Source organism: Folsomia candida, unplaced genomic scaffold (assembly GCF_002217175.1).
Source record: "Folsomia candida strain VU population unplaced genomic scaffold, ASM221717v1 Fcan01_Sc013, whole genome shotgun sequence".
NCBI classification, from domain to species: Eukaryota; Metazoa; Arthropoda; class Collembola; order Entomobryomorpha; family Isotomidae; genus Folsomia; species Folsomia candida.
The window spans coordinates 317,484-336,500 of NW_019091205.1; the positions used below are offsets into that span (position 1 = coordinate 317,484).

General features: G+C 37.3%; 1 protein-coding gene across 1 annotated transcript; it reads left to right on the plus strand.

The window, feature by feature from the left end:
- The first annotated feature begins 420 nt into the window (after nt 1-420).
- On the plus strand, nt 421-3,390 carry LOC110855772 (speckle-type POZ protein-like). Its single transcript, XM_022104163.2, has 7 exons — nt 421-587; nt 697-781; nt 895-938; nt 1,003-1,269; nt 1,553-2,034; nt 2,687-2,829; nt 2,927-3,390. Exons 4-7 carry the CDS (start codon nt 1,257-1,259, stop codon nt 2,952-2,954), a joined length of 666 nt encoding a protein of 221 aa, XP_021959855.2. The 5' UTR covers nt 421-587; nt 697-781; nt 895-938; nt 1,003-1,256; the 3' UTR covers nt 2,955-3,390.
- Nucleotides 3,391-19,017: the final 15,627 nt, after the last annotated feature.

The following is a 19,017-nucleotide window of genomic DNA, read 5'->3' on the forward strand; positions in this document are numbered from 1 at the left end:
CTGTACAAAACCCAGAGTAACGTTAAACTGATAAAGAGCATAGTTTATTCTGGATTATGTATAGTTTCCTTGACATAAAATCCAAGTGCATTTAATTTTCAGAGGGTAACATTATTTTTAAGAATGTACATACAAATTTACGAGCAGTCCATTCAATGCTATTAATATTTATGTATGCATTCCAGTGTCCCTTCCTTTCTTATTTTGTTTTCTTTAAATTTAATCAGCTTTAAAATACTTACATACGCATCAGGTCTAGTTTGTCATATGTACGCTGATCGAACTATGTATGCACATTATGACACGAAATGAGCATGCAAACAGTACAGCTTTCATTTGTGAAAAGGTAATTTTTTCCCATCAATGTACAGACTAATCCTGAGACAAACTGGTGCATTTACTTTTAGAAAGGTCAGTCTATGTATAATCTGTTCTTACGACAGTCCAAAAAGTTTTGTTTAACAAATTGTGTCCAAACATTCTAGAAGTCCAAAAATTTAAATCTTTAAAATCTAGATAAAAAGATACAAATATACTCTAATTTGGAAAAAATTGGTTTCCGACGTTTCGACTTATCGTGACAAAAGGTATGCAATTATTAAGAGAAGCCTCCTGCTTTCAGTTCTGAGTAGCTTTTAAGTGTTTAATGACACTGAAATGTACAAATTAACTAATGCATTCAAAATAAATTCACAGGGCTTTTGTTTATACGTATAAGATTTTATCTCCATCCACAAAAAATCCCTGGTTTTCGTAATTCATCATTATCAACTATTGGTCGGTAAGAATTTTTACGAAAATCATTATTTTTTTATGGTAATATAATTTTATTTAGTTCACATGATTTTAACCTGACTTGATCTAAAAGTTATGTAAACTTTATTTGTCCCCTAGTAAACATGGCCCACTCAAAATTATACGGCGGATCAGTGGATAAGGTAAGTATATATTTTTTATTTAATGAATCGATATGAAATCACTTTTTATTTAATTTTCGTACAGGTTTTTACCAGTTAGTTAAACGAGAGGAGCACTCGTTCGTTTGGAATGTGGACGCCGCTGGTTTGAGAAACAGGCCGGATTGCCAAACTTTTTCGTATACGGCTGATCATGCTTTCGACACCGAGTGGGAATTTTCTTTCATCCCCGGTGAAAATGTAGTAGATCTTGAATTGGGGGTTAAACTCCTAAAGTATTGTCGACGCGACCCACTGTTCGCGAAAGTATATATTTCGGTTGTTGAGAGAGAAGAAGGGATGTGGGAATCTGGTAAAGGAATCTTTTTTATACATTCGTTCCTTTAAAGAAATGTTGGAAGAGGGCTTTCTAATTATTTAGCTACTATTATTAACTGTTAATTACTTTAATTACTACCATCGTAACTAATTTTAATTATTAATTCATTAGAAAATCAATAAAAATCGCCAATTAATTGGAAAATTTTATACTAACTATCTAATTAATTTGCTTAAATAGCATGTTCAGCGGAATTACAAATTACCAATTAATTAGAAAGCTTTGGATGTGAATTACATTCGAGTTTATTTTGCAGCTATGGAAACAGGCCCATTCGCCGAATCTGAATTGGGGGAATATTCAGAATGTCGATTTTCACTGATCACCCCAATTCGTCCGCAGCCCCAGCAAGCTTTTGGCCATATACTTGGAAAGTCGTCCCAAGAGGTGTTCACCTTCCGCATCACTTTCACACTGGGCGATTCCATGAAAAAGTACTCCGACCTTCCCAAACATACGATGCTCGCGTTACTGGAAAATCGCGATGACAATGCCGATGTCACCATTACGACGAGCGATGGGCAAGTGATTACGGCGCACCGAAACATCTTATCGGCTCACAGTGAAGTGTTCAAAGCCATGTTCGCCACGGAAATGGAGGAAAAGAATCAAGGCGTTGTCAAGTTAAAGGAATTTAGCGGAGAGGGATTCAAGATTGTCCTGAAGTTTCTCTACACCGGCCAATTGGACGAATCGTGGGGAGAGCATTGCGGCGCCGTGCTCGGGGCAGCGGATAAGGTGAGACAGACAATGACACTTTTTTTACAAATTGTGCAAAAAATATCTTGCTCACAAGAGAGAGAACTTACAATGGAGGTCTCCCAACGTATGCTCACGGATTTGGAGCAAACTAGCGTCAATCGATCACAAATATAATTAGAATGAAATTTGCAAATGGAACTATCTGCCAATGCGCAGGTTTGGCGGAGATATTTGCATCCAAAGCGGGAAAAATGCGCAGCAAATTTGGAAATTGAAAAATTTGCTGGCCTTGGTGGTGCATTTTCTCTTTTATGCAAATATCTCCACTAAACCAGCGCATTGGCAGATAGTGTCATTTGCAAATTTCCTACTAATTATATTTGTGATCGATTGACGCTAGTTTGGTCCAAATCTGTGTGCGTACGTTGGGAGACCCCCATTGTTAGTGTCAATTGATCACAAATTTAATTAGTATGTAATTCACAAAAGAAAATCTTGGATGCAAATATCTCCGCCAAACGTCTTGGGAGATCGTATCTTTCGCAAGTGTCATACAAATTGAAGTTGCGATCGATGGACACTAATAAATTCAAAATCGGGGAGCATACATACGCTCGGAGATCTCCATTGTGAGGGTAGCATAAATTGATTACGAATTTAATTTAAAATTTACTAATCATCTTGGCAGTTCCTAATCGCCCCTCTACACGACTTGTGTGATCTTGTCCTACCAACGCTAGTAACAGAGGAAAATTACGCCGAACTGCATAAAGTCGCCGAATTGCATCGTTTGCATCGGGCGGCGGAAAAGATTAAAGCATTTAATAAAAGGTGGGTACGGCCACAAAGTGTGTTACGATACAATTCTTATTTTTGCTATATTTTTTTATGAATTATTGAAATTGTACGAGTTTAATTTATTTTTCAGCGAGCCAGACAAAATGCTCAAAAAATGATTTGGACCACCATGTCCAAAGAAACCAAGCGAAGAAAATGCTTCGAACTCTAAATAAGATATTATCGATTCTCAAAAATAAAACTAAAAGTTTGAATATTAAGTCCTCATACCGTATATTTGCAATATAACTATGAGAGGATGATGTCAAATTACTGTAGTGATTCTATTTAAAATTTTTTATTTTCTCGTATGGTTTTTGCAAATACGCGGTCCTTTGCGAGTCTCGTAAAACGGTTGCCTCGATTGTGAGATGTTCAGAAATTTTTATACACGACAATCTGCCTGAATAAACATCTTATTTAATATTATTTATAAGTTATCGAGGTGTCAAATTCTAAACTACTTTTTTAGAATTCTTGAAACTTTTAAAATAAATGTCTGTTTAAGTGTGCTTGTGAATATTCAAAAATCAAGTTAAATATACATAGGTTGGGTGTGAGCAATAAATTTCACATAATTTTTATTTGACAAAAATTTGAATCCTTGGTCTGAATAATTTTCTGTATTGAAAGATGGAATTTCTGTGGAATTTTCTGTACTGAAAGATGGCTTCAATTCAATATGCCAAATTTTTAACTTGAATAGGGAGCGTCCAGAAATCACGTGATCAATTTTTGGACAATTTTGACCCCATCCTGCCCCTTGGTGACCGGTGGTGATAATTTCGCTACCCCCCCCCCCCCACCGGTCACGTAACAGGAGATGATGCTCAAATTAAATCATGTCCGGAATAACAGTATTTTTTGAATCATTGATCAAATTAGAGCTACATTACACACATGTGTAAATAACTATTTAATACTCCAGTCAGACATAAGAATTTAAGTCGAAGCAAGTTTCTAAATATGCAAAATGAAAATCAAATTTATATAACGTGCGTGTGGTATGTCATGAGAGTTTATATATAAGTCTCATGACATTTATTTCCCTATACAAAAGTTAAAAAAAACTTTGCTCATGTCACGTGACATCTGGCCATCTACCCCCCCCCCTCCCCCCCGCGGTGATCATTGGTGACAAATTTCAGACCCCCTCCTCCCCTATAATCGATCACGTGATTTATGGACGCTCCCATACCGGTATTGAGCTCGTCAATACCGGTATACCGGTGCCCTAGCTTGGAGGGGCGATTACTTAATTTTTTTCTGATACGACACATAGTCGTAGGCCGGAGTGCACGGAACTTACGCCACATAGTCGTATCCGTTGTCAAGGGTCAATACGACACATAGTCGTATTCCGGAGGAGTGCCTTGCAGTTCATAGTGAGCGTTTCATAGTCATGTCTTTCATAGTTCTTGTTTCATAGTACATGCGTTTCATAGTTCTTTTTTACATCGTCATTTGTTAATTTTCATAGTCATTCACTACATAGTCAATTTTTTACATAGTGGAAATGTTACATAGTCGGAATGTTACATAGGATATATTTAAAATAGTCATAATTTTTCATAGCCGCTTAAAATTTCTCAATCTTTAATTGAATATTCCATAAATCAATTTAGAGTCACAGACGTTTCCAAATAATTTTTTATGCAATTTTCAGGTTTTATTAAATGTTTTATCACTTCAGAGGAAGGGAAAAACGCAAGTGCCACTAAATATCTCACATGAAATTCAAAATATCAAACTCAAGTTTGACATAAACGTTTAAACATCTGATATATCTATACTTTGTGATTTTAACTTTTAGTGTGTTATGTAACTATTATAATATCTACATATTTTAGCATGCCTGAGGTGTGGTTGTGCTTGTCAAAATGGCACACTATATTTTAAAATCAGAGGGACACGTGCGGGTAGCTGGAACTACCCGCACGTGTACGGGTAGTTCAGTTTTTATTCAATTTTGGCCATAAATTGGCTCACAGACAAAGTTAGAAGCTTATCCGGCCTTACATTTACAGAAGTATGATTTTATTATTTATCCACTTCTCAAAATTTTCCATTTGCCAGTAACAAACTTTTATAGTGAGCGTGTCTTTTCGGAACTCATAACAGCCTACGGTAGCCACAAATACATTTTACGTCCAGAAAATGCGCAGAAATGATTGTCTCATAATTTGTCTGCTCTAAAATATTTGTACTAATTTGACTTGTAGTTGTGTGTATTTATGCAAATATGAGGATATTTTAATTTGTGCGAGTGAAAAACATCTATCCGGTTGAAGGCACACATTTCATTTGTAGACGATTTTCGTATTCATACGAAAATAGTTTTCATGAAAATCTCAGTGAAATCGAAATTTCAAAAAATTACACTAACAATGGAAACTTTTTTCAGGCTACACTGAGAGTTCTTAGCGAGTTGTGTCAAAAAGCCAAGCCAAAACTTAGAGATTATATTTATCTTCCGTTGACTGGCCTCTTTGAAGAGAAATTTTGGCGGCAAAGTTCAATTTTAACTAAATTTTCTAGATCTTTTTACTCCACTGGAAGAAAACCATGCTGGACTTTTAACTCTAGCCACTAATAGTTTTCTTCGAAAGGTCATTCAGAGAAAACATACAGAAACATACAAAAACATACATCTGTAAGTGTCATGTAATCTTAAATTTTTGGATTGATTTAGTGATATGATTCGATAAGAAATCCCGGTGTAACTTGAAAAACGTTCCATTGTAAGCCAAAAAGTTTGGTTTCGGAAACAACTGATGACATCTACATAGCAAATTATGGCATGCGCTACAATAGTATAGTTCTGTGGGCATGTGTTACTTGCGTCACATTATCTCAAAGTATTTATAAGCCCAAATTAGCAATTAATTGATTAAATCAAATTTATTCTGTAGGTAATTTAGATTGTAACTTAATTCTCATAACGGGTAGCGGGTAACGGGTAGTTGTGCTCCGGGTAGCGGGTCGGGTAACGGGTAGCATTTTCGCTACCCGCGGCAACCCTATATCATAGTAACTGTGATACAGTTTTAACGCATCACGAAACGCCTTGTCCAGGCTCTTTCCATTTGTAAGCAACACGTTTGATCGAGTACCAGAAAATAGAGGTGCTAAACCCTGCTCGCGGGTGGTGGCTGCCTGACCATGTATTTTCCTCTCTTTGATATGAGAACACCACACAACTTCTGCTTTGTCAATGTTCCCGGCCACGTAGGAACACAGAATTATTTACTACTGTCTACACAAGCAGCCCATGTTAATTTTACCTTTTCGAAAAATCGCCAAAACTCCAAGCCGGACAAAAATCGCGTGAGGTTTTAAACTTTTTTGTTTGCTCAGGCCCAAAGGCATCGATTGGCTTATCTCACTATATGCGATTTTTGTCTGTCTTCTCGATAATTGAGTTTTTCAATACATTTCAAATTTCTGATTTTTTCGAATTTTCGAATTTTAAAAATTTTTTTCTACCAATGAATGATCGATTAATGAAATCCGTAAATGGAACCTACCCATTTGAATCTATACTTTGGCTACGAAAGCATTTTCAATGCATTTACAAATTTTCTTTTAACTGCTATATCTTTGCGAAAAAAATTAATTTTCAAATTTTGATTTTTATGGTATGTTTTATTTTATACCATGCATCTACTATAAGATTGTGGAAAATATCTCAAATATGGGTGCAACGACGATCGTGTGGGTTCAGATGGAATGAGCCTCCGGTGCTATTTTACCTCAACCTCAAGTAGCTCATTGCCTTTGAGTACTGTACATTGACCAAGTTTCATGATGAGATACGTTATTGTTTGCAACTTAATCTTTAGTTGCTCTGAGTAAGTATCTCAGACGATATACAACGTAAGAAACTAAAAATGAGAGCGAGCAGAAGCCCAGTCTGCTCCGCTCCGAGTCTTAAACGCATCTAAAAAAAAGATTTATTTTTTTGCTAACTTTTTTTCACTCGGAGTTAAAATAAACAAAAATTTATTTCAACTCCGAGCTAAAAATTTTTACAAAGAAATTCGTCTTGACCGTGTGGACAATCACAAACCGAGACCGGGCTACGGTCACTGCACTATCAGTCGTGTTGCGCGACATAGAGAGAGTGAGCGCTCTGCCGATGGTGGATATTGACGTGGACTGACTCTGCAGAGTTGCATGAGCTGATTTTTGCGAGTGTAATGTTACCAAAAATATGGTCTTACTTACAATGCGATGACGCCAGCGGTCTCGCTGGCAAGATCGGAGCGAGACCGCTGGCGTCATCGCATTGTTAGAACTTCTACTCCGATAAGTTTTATGTTTTTCTTCCCCTATATGCTAGTTTATTAGTATTCGATTTTTTAGTTCCCTCGGGGAAATCCGACCCAAGGGCATCCGATAAAAATCTGATCAGGTTCGGGTTATCTGATAATAACCCAAACGCGTTAAGAAGGGCTAATTTTGCATGCAATTTTAGTATGCAAGATTTTTAAATTAATTTCATATGGAAAATTAAATCTGTTGGGATAAAAAAATATTGGATTGTAAGTACCGTAGAACCTTGATTTATAGCAAATTTATAGCCCTATTCTAATTATAGCCGGTCTCCAAATATAGCCGGGTCTAGAGACTAACATTTCAAAATTTTAGCCGGGTCTCTACTTATGACCTGTGTTATCAGCTCTGTCGCCGTTCATAGCCCATTCAAAAATGCTGTACATTCGGTGAGTCCACGAATGAGGTTATAATTTACAAAACTTTTAATTTCATTTGACCAAGAATGCATCTAATTATGACAAAAAGTGATTTTGTAATATTAAAAATTAGCGCTGAACAAAATTTAGCAGTGTCTCTATTTAAAGCCGGTCTCTAATTGTAGCTAGGTCTGTGAGACCTAGTTTTGGATTTTAGCTCATGCAATAAATAGAGTATTTACGGTAAATAATATTTTATTTCATATATTAAAAATTATCACGGATTGAAAATGCTAATGTTACTTTTAATTACATTTTTATTTAATGTTAATCTTTTTTAATTCAAAGCTAACACTCTAAACTAATACGCTCTATCGACGAATATGTTGTCGACTTGTGAAAAAACTGCGACCAGTTGTTTGTCGACCATTAAGGTTTCGACGACTCGTTTGTCGACCGTCAATCACCAATCGCATTGGGTCATTATGGTGCTGGCCCAGCACTGCTGGGTCATAGGGTGGATATATGGGATACCCTATCTCTGGTCAATGTGACTGGGTCAATTAATTGCACCGTTTTTCAAATTTTATTCGAAACTTGTCCCTTGTTGTCCAGAGCTGAAAATCAGTACTTGTGCTTGTGTCACCGTGGTACGATGCAAGGTTATCCATTATGTGAATTCAGAAATACAAAAGGCGTTAGGACCAGGGCCCGTTGAAGGGTAAGGCGGCCTAGGCAGCTGCCTAAGGCGCCAAATGGGCAAGGGCGCCGTGAGGCGCCCGGCTATACACTGGATAAAAACGGCAAATGCGAAAATTGACAAAGATTTTTTTTATACCAGTACGGAATGAATAGTTAGTAGAGGAACTTACAAATAATGCTGTAAAACGGTATATGAAAGTTATTTGATAGACTTCTCAGCTTTACTTTGCTTCACATAGTTTTCGACAAATAAATACTGTCAACTACATAGAGGCCCTGAATTTTGTTAGAGGGAAATATTCAAGGCGGCAAAGTGTGATCGCGCCGCTAGGCGCGCAGCGCTTTCTTGTGCATGCACAAATTAATTCCTGTTAACGAAACTGGTCCAAACTTAGAAATTTAGAAAACAATTTTATAAGTTCTAATCTCAATTTCTTATCTTAAAAGTAATTCACACACACACACAGTAATTTAAACAATCGCGTTCTTACAAGGCCAGGGAGAGGGTAGGGCAGGGAGAGGGTAAGCGCTGAGGCACCGACGGGCGCACGCGTCGCAGATATAATATTATAATTTAATATTTTAAGTAATTTGTTAAAATTTTTAATATCATAAATATGATAAAAGAAGTTAGTCGACTGCGCCCCACCGAAAAAAGTCTGAAACATACAAGCCTCCAAAAAACTAATGGACTTTAACTTTCCTAGACAAACTCGGGTCTTTTCGATGTCTTTGTCTTTACAAACCACGTATTTTGGTTTAAGCGAGATAGGAAATTGAATTTTTTCTTCGAAAGCACAGGCGCAAAAATTAACATTAATTTTTCTCAAATGCTAGTCCTTCACATGTGGAACGCAGTTTTACATGGGACCAATTTAAGTTTATTTGTCACAAGATAAAAGCATACTTCTCTTTCTAATTTTAGCCTGAACCAGGGCTTATGTAATCGTCATGTCCGTCCGTCTGTCCGTCTGTCTTTCGATAACCCTCGAACGAGTTGACCGATTGACTTGAAATTTTTACCTAATGCATATTGGACAAAGTTAGGAAACGAGTTCGAAGATGGGCCAAATCGGTCCAGTGGTTGACCGGTGGGGGTCATCGGAGTGGGTGGGGTATTATGCACCAAAATTTCAAAATCGTCGTAGAAAGCTTAAATTTGGTACAGAGGTTGCTAATGGCTCCTAATGAAGGAATATGAAGTGGAATTGGAAAATTTGTCAAGCAGAGGTACCCGGGGGGGTGACCCGTACCGATTTTTCAAAATCATCCAATCCAGCTGAAATATGGTGTAGAGGCTGCTAATGGCCCGTAATGGAAGAATATGAAGTGAAATTTGGTAAAATTTTTAAAAGCCGGGACCCGTTGGGGTGACCCATACCGATTTTTATAGCTTGTCGCAAAAAGCTGAAATTCGGAACGGTGATACTTAATGGCTTCGCATGGTCAAATATGTATGAACAAAAAGTAACCAGAGGGGCGCTAAGGGGTGACCATACCGATTTCTAATATATTCAGCTAAAATTTAGCGTGGAGTCGAAAAGTAACTTTGGATTAGAATATAGGAGGGTTGAATTGCGAAATTCAACTAAATTCTAAATTTTTATACGAACAGCCTCCACTGCTCGTGGTATTTGGTTTGGTGCCAAGTAATACTACTAAGTGACGTTAGTTAATGCAAGAATTAGTGAAAAATAGTATAACATTCTGACAAACTTGGGTTTACTAATCAATCCTGGTTCGGGCTGAGCAAAGCTGTACTGATAGGTTTTTCAAATTGGGATAACTCGAGCGTAAGGCGCGAATGTTGAACTGTTTTAACCCTAGAGTTATCAAAAACCTGAACCTTTCCAACCTTACATGCTAAGGTCACCTTAGCATGAATTCAAAAATTCGCAAAACATGCTTCTATGAAGGACTTATGTACCTGATTTATTAAAAATTTACGTTGAATTATTCAACTGTCGCGTGATTTTAATATTAGGATTTATTATCAGTTTCTGAAGTTAGTATAACCTAATGTCAATTTTCAACCAATATCGCAGGTGAATTTTTCATAAATCAAGTATGTCATTACGAGCATGTTTTCCAATCTTTTAATTCACTGTAAAATTTTAAAAGTACTGGGAATTTGAAGCCCCAAGCTCTTAATCCAAGTTAAATTTAAGGACCCGAGTTTTCAAATAAAATGCGGGCCCTGCGCTCAGATTAGCGCATTCCGACACACAATAATTCTAGGTATGCTTATTTTTGGGGGAACAAGGTGATCTCATACAAAACAGGATTTTAGGCGCCAAAGACCTGAAGTGAAAATCATCGGATTTCTCTCATGCTTTTCTGGTTAAAATATAAAATACTTTAGGTTCACTCGACTTGCAAATACCTAGTACTCGCAGAAATAATGTTAAAAGATTTATCGGGTAAATTAAGCAAGCAATACAATTTTTTAGAAAGTTGTACTATTTTTATTGAAATCTCCATGCAATTGTCCATCAGAAACGATGTTCCAAAAACTTTTTGTGACCAAGAGTGCCAAGATACGTCGGTAACAAAGCGTGTTGCAATTTTCACCAACATTTGGGCAAAAGAAAAAATTCAACATTTTGCAAGTGCTGAATAAGAATCAGAAGCGATCTCAAGATGGTCGACCGTAATATAAAATGATCCACTGACACTGGCAGTGTTGAAGAGTGACACAGAAGTGGAAAGAAACGGTCAGCAAGGTCATAAAAAATAAAGAGGGCGCGGAAAACCTGAACGGCGAGTCCATACCGGACCAACATAAAGAAAAATCTCCTTCCAAGTGAACGGGTTAAGTAAAACTATGCATTGCTATGTTAGGAGGAACACTTCCTAGCTGTGCGCCAAGGAAAAATAATCCCTCCAGAATCTAGGCGCTGATCATATGGTATGTGCTTAAAACCAATATTTTTAAAAGAGAAGTAAATGTTTACAATTGAGGCCAAATTAAATAAGAAAAAACCGTATGTACAGTCTACCAGTCCAGACTATTCATAAAGATTTCAAAAATGTTCATCGTACCCACTATCCTGGATTTATGATTTTTTGATTGGAAGTAAGTCGGATAGAATTGAAAATGTCCATTTTCTTCCTGACAGGGTGAAACCTCGTCTCAAAAATTATTTTTTGACTTTCCCAGGCCAATTGTGGCACCACTAAACCACTACTTATTCAAAGACAGCGACGTCTCAGGTCCTGCTCATGACGATAAGATGGTAATGGGGTAATTGCAATCCTAAATTCCTGTCTACATTTAGGACAAGAAAAAATTCACTGTCGTAGAAGCTAAACATGCTGACCTAGGACATATTTTCCAAACTGGACCTGGCTTTATTTGGTAACCAAGTATGGAATCTATTACAAATTTTATCATCAAACTATTGGGCCAATACCCCCTGGAACGCATGCGTACTGCGATCGAGTGGATACCAAGACTACGGGCTTTGCATTTTAAAAACTGAATACTGTTTCTTAAGCAGAATGTCATTGGCTTTTCAGTGATGTAACTATTTTTTAAAAATTGGATAAACTGAGTTGGCTACGGTGAGCTGCTCTTGAAACAGTAATTCTACGAGTATTTACTAGGTATGATTACAAACAATTCATACGACTGGTTTCAAACATCTGGATATGGACATGGAAATGAAAAGAGAAAAATAGAGTTTGACGGGCACTGCTCGTTAGTGTAATCTTTATAACGATATGGATATACGGTTTATAAAATTAAACCTACGGAAAACTTAAATTGGTTACAGAATGAGCTGACAGACAAAGCATTCAAAGTAATACAACTTGAAAAATTGGATCACCCCCTTCTCGTCGCGAGCCATGATCGGGCGCTGGTGCGCTGTCAGAATTAATAAAAATATTTCGGGGAAATGCTGAAAATTTGGGACGCGGACGAAACAAACTCACTCGCATTTCATAATTGCATAGAAGACACGTTTATATACTACGATATAAAATACAGATTCACATTTAATTTCATGAATCGTGGAATATGCCATATATTTTGTATATAAAAAGTTCAATTTATAAATTCCATAGGAAATAACCTAAAAATCTATATACAGTCTGTCCACAAGTTGAGCCCGGAGATATGGAAGACTAAATCCCGGCCCATGCTTATTAACGTTAAACTGAGTTTAGTCTCCCATATCTCATGGCTCAACTTGCCGTGGACAGTCAGTAATTAGATCAATCGGCGTGCATCCCAAAAACGCTGATGCAAAAATGGCTCTACTTTTGTTATAATTGAAGTTATTTCAAAAAATCAAAGTCGATGCAAAAGCTCGGGTGTAATACCATTGTACATATTTGTGCCCCATTTGAAGTCACTTACAGATAGTTCGTTAATGCGAAAATGAAGCGAACAAAACGCTATCGCCTATCATTTTGCACCTGACTGTATATAGAATGCCGCTTAAATTTATAGTAATAGCAGATTGCTAACTGGTAATGTTTCTGGGATTTCGGAACAAGCGGAGGGTTAGGGGCGCAAGAAAAATCTTGTCTAGGGCGCAATGATGCCCAGCCCGGGCCCTGGTTAGGACATGGTTTTGACGAATTCGCGGATGAATATCTCTGGCGGGGAGTTGAATTTTGAACTGATTTTTTGTAGGCTGTAAGATCATACTCTCAGAAAGATATGTTTAAAATTTTAGGGCGATAGCTTCAAAAATGCCCCCTCCAGTGCCCCCAGAGTTCGAAGGAGCCAAAAAAACACTTTCCAAACTGAATGACTCATAGGGCATGATAACCCAAGAGGTCAGAGGAGGATGATTGTTAATATTACAACCCTAGATAATCATTGCATGAAATAATAAAAGAATCCACAATGAATTACATAACGTTGTGCCTCCATCTTCGCTGATACTTTTCCATGAAAAGTGATAAATCGGACCGTGCACCGGGAAATTGACCTGCTGACCTTGAAAACGGACAGACTGGGTCAAATGAAGATTGAGGGTAAAGCTGGAAGTGTCCTAAGTAATATTAAAACAAACAGTCAAGATTTTGTATAAACAGTTTTAGAGAAGGACCCGAGTTAATCAGCTGTCGCGGAATCCTAAAAAACTCGTGAACTTATTTGGAAAATTAATGGTAAATTTTTTTCGAAAATAAATTTTAATAATCTTTTTGTGTCCCCTACTGCAGAACTATTTTATCTACAAGGTACAAGTGCCAAAATAATAAAATTATTGCGTTTTGGTTAGTTAAATTATTTCTGAAGTTCGACATCGAAAACGACGGGAACTTTTCCAAAAATTTTATAAGGTCTGATGAAAACTCAGTCCGTGGGGCATAACCACTTATCAAAATTTTGTCAAAAGTACTTACAGTGCAATATACTATATGTACCTTGGATAAAACCCACGTTAGGGATTTTTAGCATCAAAGTCGTAAAATGTGGGGGCCTTAAAAGTGGAAGAGTTGCGTTAAAGAGCGCATTCCATTAGGACAAGTATGAAATTAGACTGCAAAACGGACTTAAAAGATAAGCATAAGGCAAAAGTGGTTTTATATAGTGAAAAGCATGCTAAGTCCATTGATAATAGTCGCAAAGACGATTTTTGCATCAGGACCTCAGAAAAAAATATATTGCTCAACGCCATTTTATAAGAACACTGGTTTGGAAAACTAAAAAAGGACACCTCTCCAAATTTGACCTCGCCTCATTTCGCAGAGTACACAAAATCGGAAGCCAGATATGCTTACCTATAGTTTGAGACATGGGCTTTCAAATAAAAAAAGTTAGAAATCTCTACGACTAAAAACCACCCCGCAATTAAGGTATGAATTCGTCAAAACCATGTCCTAACGCCTTTTGTAATAAATACAACGAAATGCAATGCATTTGGGCGAAAAAATTCAGCTTTAGTACTTTTTTTATTTCTCGCTTAAAAAATGTCATAATTGTGCCGATAATTATTCAAAGAAATTTCTAAATTACTCTAAAAATTTACAGAACTTCTAAATAACAATGATTTGTATGGTTTGGAAACTGACTTCTCAAATTAGCTGCCACATCAAGGGAAATTGGAGGATGTAAGGTTACCGAGGTAACTCCCGAATTAATCAATGTATCGCCACCTCTCCGAATCATATCTCCTAACCCTTTTTCTATAGGATGTCTCAATTCTAACGATCTTAATTGTGGCATCCTTTGTGCAGAAAAGTTAACCATTTGACACGGAAAAACATAACTGTTAAGATTGATAAATTTCCTAAGGTTTTGCATTACTGGTAATTGGAGGCGTGACCCGTCATTTGCACGATTCCAGGAAAATATATTTCCAATTTGCAGGATTTTAATTGAGTTCGCAACGTGTTTTAAAATTTCGGACAATTCTGTCAAACTAAAATCTGCCCTCCCCAAAAACTTGAAGAATGTCAGGTTTCTCGTCATTGCCATATTCGGGAGCCAATTTCCCTGCAGTTTTAATCTCTCCAAATTAAGGGCAGAATTTAGCAGATTCTGCAAATTGTCTTGAGTTTTATTTTCGATCATTGTATGTACCTTGATCGAGGTCAACTTTATTCGCGGGAGAATTTGCAAATTCATAGTTCCCCTACTTGCAAAACCTTTATCGGATATGATTAAATGCAAATATTTCAAATTTCGAAAATTGGCTGGGTTTTCTAAAAGTTGACACAGTTCGAGAAGCGATTGCTCAGTCAAGGAGATATGCATTTCGTGAATTAGATCCTCGCATTTATTTCGTAAATGAGAGAGATTTTCAAAATCGAGTCGTTCAGCGGGGTAACAGCCCCCTGGGTAGCTCCAGAGGGTAATACTTCGTCCCAAATTAGGATTCATTTCGGAACAGAAGGCCGGAAATTGCCCGTATTTTGTTCTGATTCGTAACCTTAGTCGGCCTTGCGAGAGGGCAACATCGTTCCAGAAATGACACACGGATCGAACCTCTTTGAGAGGAAGGTAGGTTAGAATTTTGCCCAGAATCTGTGAAAAATATAGACTTTAGAAGCTGGGACTAGTTAATTTCAAAAATTTGACCTGTTTGTGTTCTAATAATCCCCCTATCGCTGACGAATAACGAAATTCTTTAAAATAAGTATTTGCTTTTGAACCATTCCTAATTTTTGAAGTACGACTTTGCCAAAAATGGAGCACGTTGAGCACGTTTGGCGCTAAGATCCAAACTTGATACGTAGGTGTTTTATTATTAATTTTCAAAAGGTATGTTCCGCACTGTTTCTGACCAAAATTGTGATGAAATAACAAACTCCAAATACATTTAGGAGGCTGTGATTTTTTTCAACTCTGTGGGTTAACATAAACACTAGCAATAAATCGGCAAACTTTACCTCGACGGAAAAAATGCTAGATTTGCAAATTAAATATCGTAGTGTGATTTAATTTTTAATGCTGGATGGGCAATACGTGTCGCAGATTTATGGTTGAATGCTTAAAATGTACAATGAAAACTGCCCAACACAAAACACAAATTCAATTGGGTCAATAATTTTTAATGATGGCGAAACGAGGTCTCGGGCAAAAAGTCGCAAGGACGCTCAAAATCCGCTTCTTCCACAGAAAGGCTCCGGAAACTAGAGGAACCAATAATGAGAGATCCGCGATTGAAACTGTCCTATATAGCAGATGAGATGGGTGTTCCAAAACCAGCAATTTGTTCCATGTTAACTGAAGACTTAGGTATGAAAATGGTTTCCGTCCGTTGGGTACCAAAATTTCTTTCGGCATCTAACAAACAGGATCGAGTCGACTTTTGCAATGCAAATTTTAACCTATTAAATGAAAACTGGAACCTGCTCAATATTTTATTAGCTGCATATGGTACTTGGGTTTACTATTATGACCCGGTGACCAAATAATAATTCCCTCAATGGAAGCACGAGGGGTTGCCACCGCCCGTGAATTGAAAAGTGCAAAAATCTAACAAAAAAATTGATGATGACCATTTTCAAGGATACCAAAGGTCCCCTCCTTATAAAATTTATTGCTGGTAATACTGCAATAAATGGGACCGTGTATGCAGGAACCCCGAAGGAGCTGCGTCCTCCGGTTGAAAAGAAACGTGGGGTCAAAATAAAGAGTTGGCCTTTTTTTAGACGACAACGCGCCACCTAATACCTGGCTTTTTGCGAGGGTTAGTGCAGACGAAAATCGCTTTACCTGCACAAACCACGCCCCGTGCAGTCCAGACTTGTCCCTTAGTGATTATTATTCGTTTCGAAACTTAAAGAAAAACATCAGGGGAAAACGGTTTTCGGATGATAATGAAATCAAGTCGTAAATTTTGGCATATTTTCGAGGTAAATTTTAATGAGTTATTGCTAGTGTTAATGTTAACCTACAGAACTGAAAAAAATCACAGCATTCTAAAAGTATTTGAAGTTTGTTATTTCATCAAAAGTTTGGTCAGAAACAGTGCGGAACATACCTTTTGAAAATTAATAATAAAACACCCACGTATTTATGATTGTTTTGGATGATTAAAAACGTGAGAGATTAATGTTATGGGGGTAAAGTTTCTCAAGTTAGGGATTGCTTGAAATTGTACGCTAGAGACGAAGAGAGGTCGGGAATATTAAGTCTTTACTTAACAAATTGTACGTACCTCGGGCAACGTGACGGCCATGTGGGGACCTTCTGTGATGTTATCTTTGGGTTGAACTAAACTCATTTTTGAATGATATGTAGTTATTCTCCTCGAATCTATATATTGAGGGGAATAATTAATTTACAAACGTTAGTTATAAAAATTTGTAATGCGCATTTATGCTTGTGCATAACTCACGCGTCCAGGTTGTCAGTAGGCTTGCTTGGAAGGGTTGAAATGAGAGGACTTTGGTGCCGAGAGGGCAACTATTTTTAGCCCGGACATAAAAAGGGGTTCATAACTCAAACTGGGATATCCTGCCCACGTACAAATATACATAACTGTCATGAAATGATATACAAGCATCTAATCCTAAATTTAAATGCATATATATGTTATATGTAGTTATGTATGCACATGCATGCCAACCTATTCTGCTAACCAGGATTCCGACCTTATGTAGTGTTCTATCTGTCCTTCCGTTTGTGCTGGAATAAAATCTAGGAATTGAATTCAATGGACAAGCCGGAGAGTGACATTTTCCTACATATGAATGTACGCTGGGTCCATTGTTTGCATACAACCGGCAAATATCGCAAGCAAGATAAAAACTTATCCTTCTACCTATTACCCGCTAAAGTTCTGTTATAAGATTTCCCGGGTAAATTAAGCAGGCAAACCAATTTTTTAGAAAGTTGTACTATTTTTTATTGAAATCTCCATGCAATTGTCTACCAGAAACTATATTTCAAAAACTTTTGTGACTCAAGGTGCCAAAATGATAGATCAGCGAACATGGCCTGTTTAAATTTTTCAGCAAGATTTTAGTGAACATAAAAAATCGACATTTTTAAATTGTTCAATAAAAATCGGAATTGATTGCAAGATGGTCGACCGTACCATAAAATGATCCACTGACACTGGCAGCGTCGACGACCGCAAAAGAAGTGGAAGGAGACGATCAAAAAGGCCACGACCAAGGCGCGAAAAATGGATTCGCCGAAATTCATGCCAAGCCCTAAGAAAATTACCCTCACAAATGAACGGATGAAGCAAAAGTAAGTCCAAAGCCCTTAAACTAAACCTTGGACTTATGTCTTCAAGACCTGAGGAGAAACACTTCCTAACTGCACGCCAAGGAAAAACAGACCCATCAGAACCCGAGCGCTGATTATGCGGTACGCGTTTGATTAATGGAAACGGATATTTTCAATAAATGAGTTAAACTTTATGGGTGAGGCCAAATGAAATAGCAAAAATATCGTTTCCACACCCCACCAGTCTTGACTGTTCGTAAAAATTTCAAAAATGTTCATCGAACCTACCATCCTGATTTTACGATTTTTTATTGGACATAAGTTGGACTGCGTCGAAAAAGTGAATTTTCTTTCTCTGGGGGTGAAATTTCGTATGCAAAAGTATTTTTCCAAGGTTTCGAGCGAATTGTGAAACCCTGGAACCACAACCTGTTCAAAAACAGCGAAATGACAGTCAAGTAGGGCTCAGGTCCTGCTCATGTGGTCAAGATGGTAATTGGGTGGTTGAAATCCTCAATTCCTGACTCCATTTCGGATCAAGGAAAAAATTCACTGTTGCCGAACCTAAACCAGCTGGACTATGATACATTATTCAAACTTTAGCTGGATGTATGTATGTGCTAAACCCCACACAAGTTTGGAATTCATAAAAAATTCTGTCGTCAGGATATGGGGCCAATCTTCCCGGGAACGCGTGCGTACTTCGATCAAGTGGTGGGTACCTAGACTCCTGGCTTTTCTGGCCTTATAAGATTGACACTTCAAAAAGTGAATCATGTTTCGTATACAGAATTTCATAGGCTTTTCAGTGATTTAATTAGTTTTTCGAAATTCGATATATTGGGTTCGCTACAGCGAGTTGTTCTTGTAACAGAACTTTAGCGACTACTAGGTACATATGCTTATATTCAGTATGTCACGAAATTGTAGATGCAACGACATATTTTTTATTTCGATATGATCCCACAATTTCTAAAATTCCGAACTTCGGGAACAAATGCCAAAAGTATCTACGGACAATTTCCGCGTCGTCGATTTTTAATGTCACACGCAGGTCAAAGGTCAGCATTTTTTTAAAGATTCAAAATGAGAGGCCAAAAGTAAAACTCGGTGGATAATTTTTTTTCGACTTTCCAATATTTT

What these genes read in the sequence shown, in the direction of transcription:
- LOC110855772 (XM_022104163.2), top strand. An exon ending in TGCTCGGGGCAGCGGATAAG is followed by an intron (nt 2,035 to 2,686) that starts GTGAGACAGACA and finishes TCATCTTGGCAG; the next exon opens with TTCCTAATCGCCCCTCTACA. An exon ending in ATTAAAGCATTTAATAAAAG is followed by an intron (nt 2,830 to 2,926) that starts GTGGGTACGGCC and finishes TTTATTTTTCAG; the next exon opens with CGAGCCAGACAAAATGCTCA.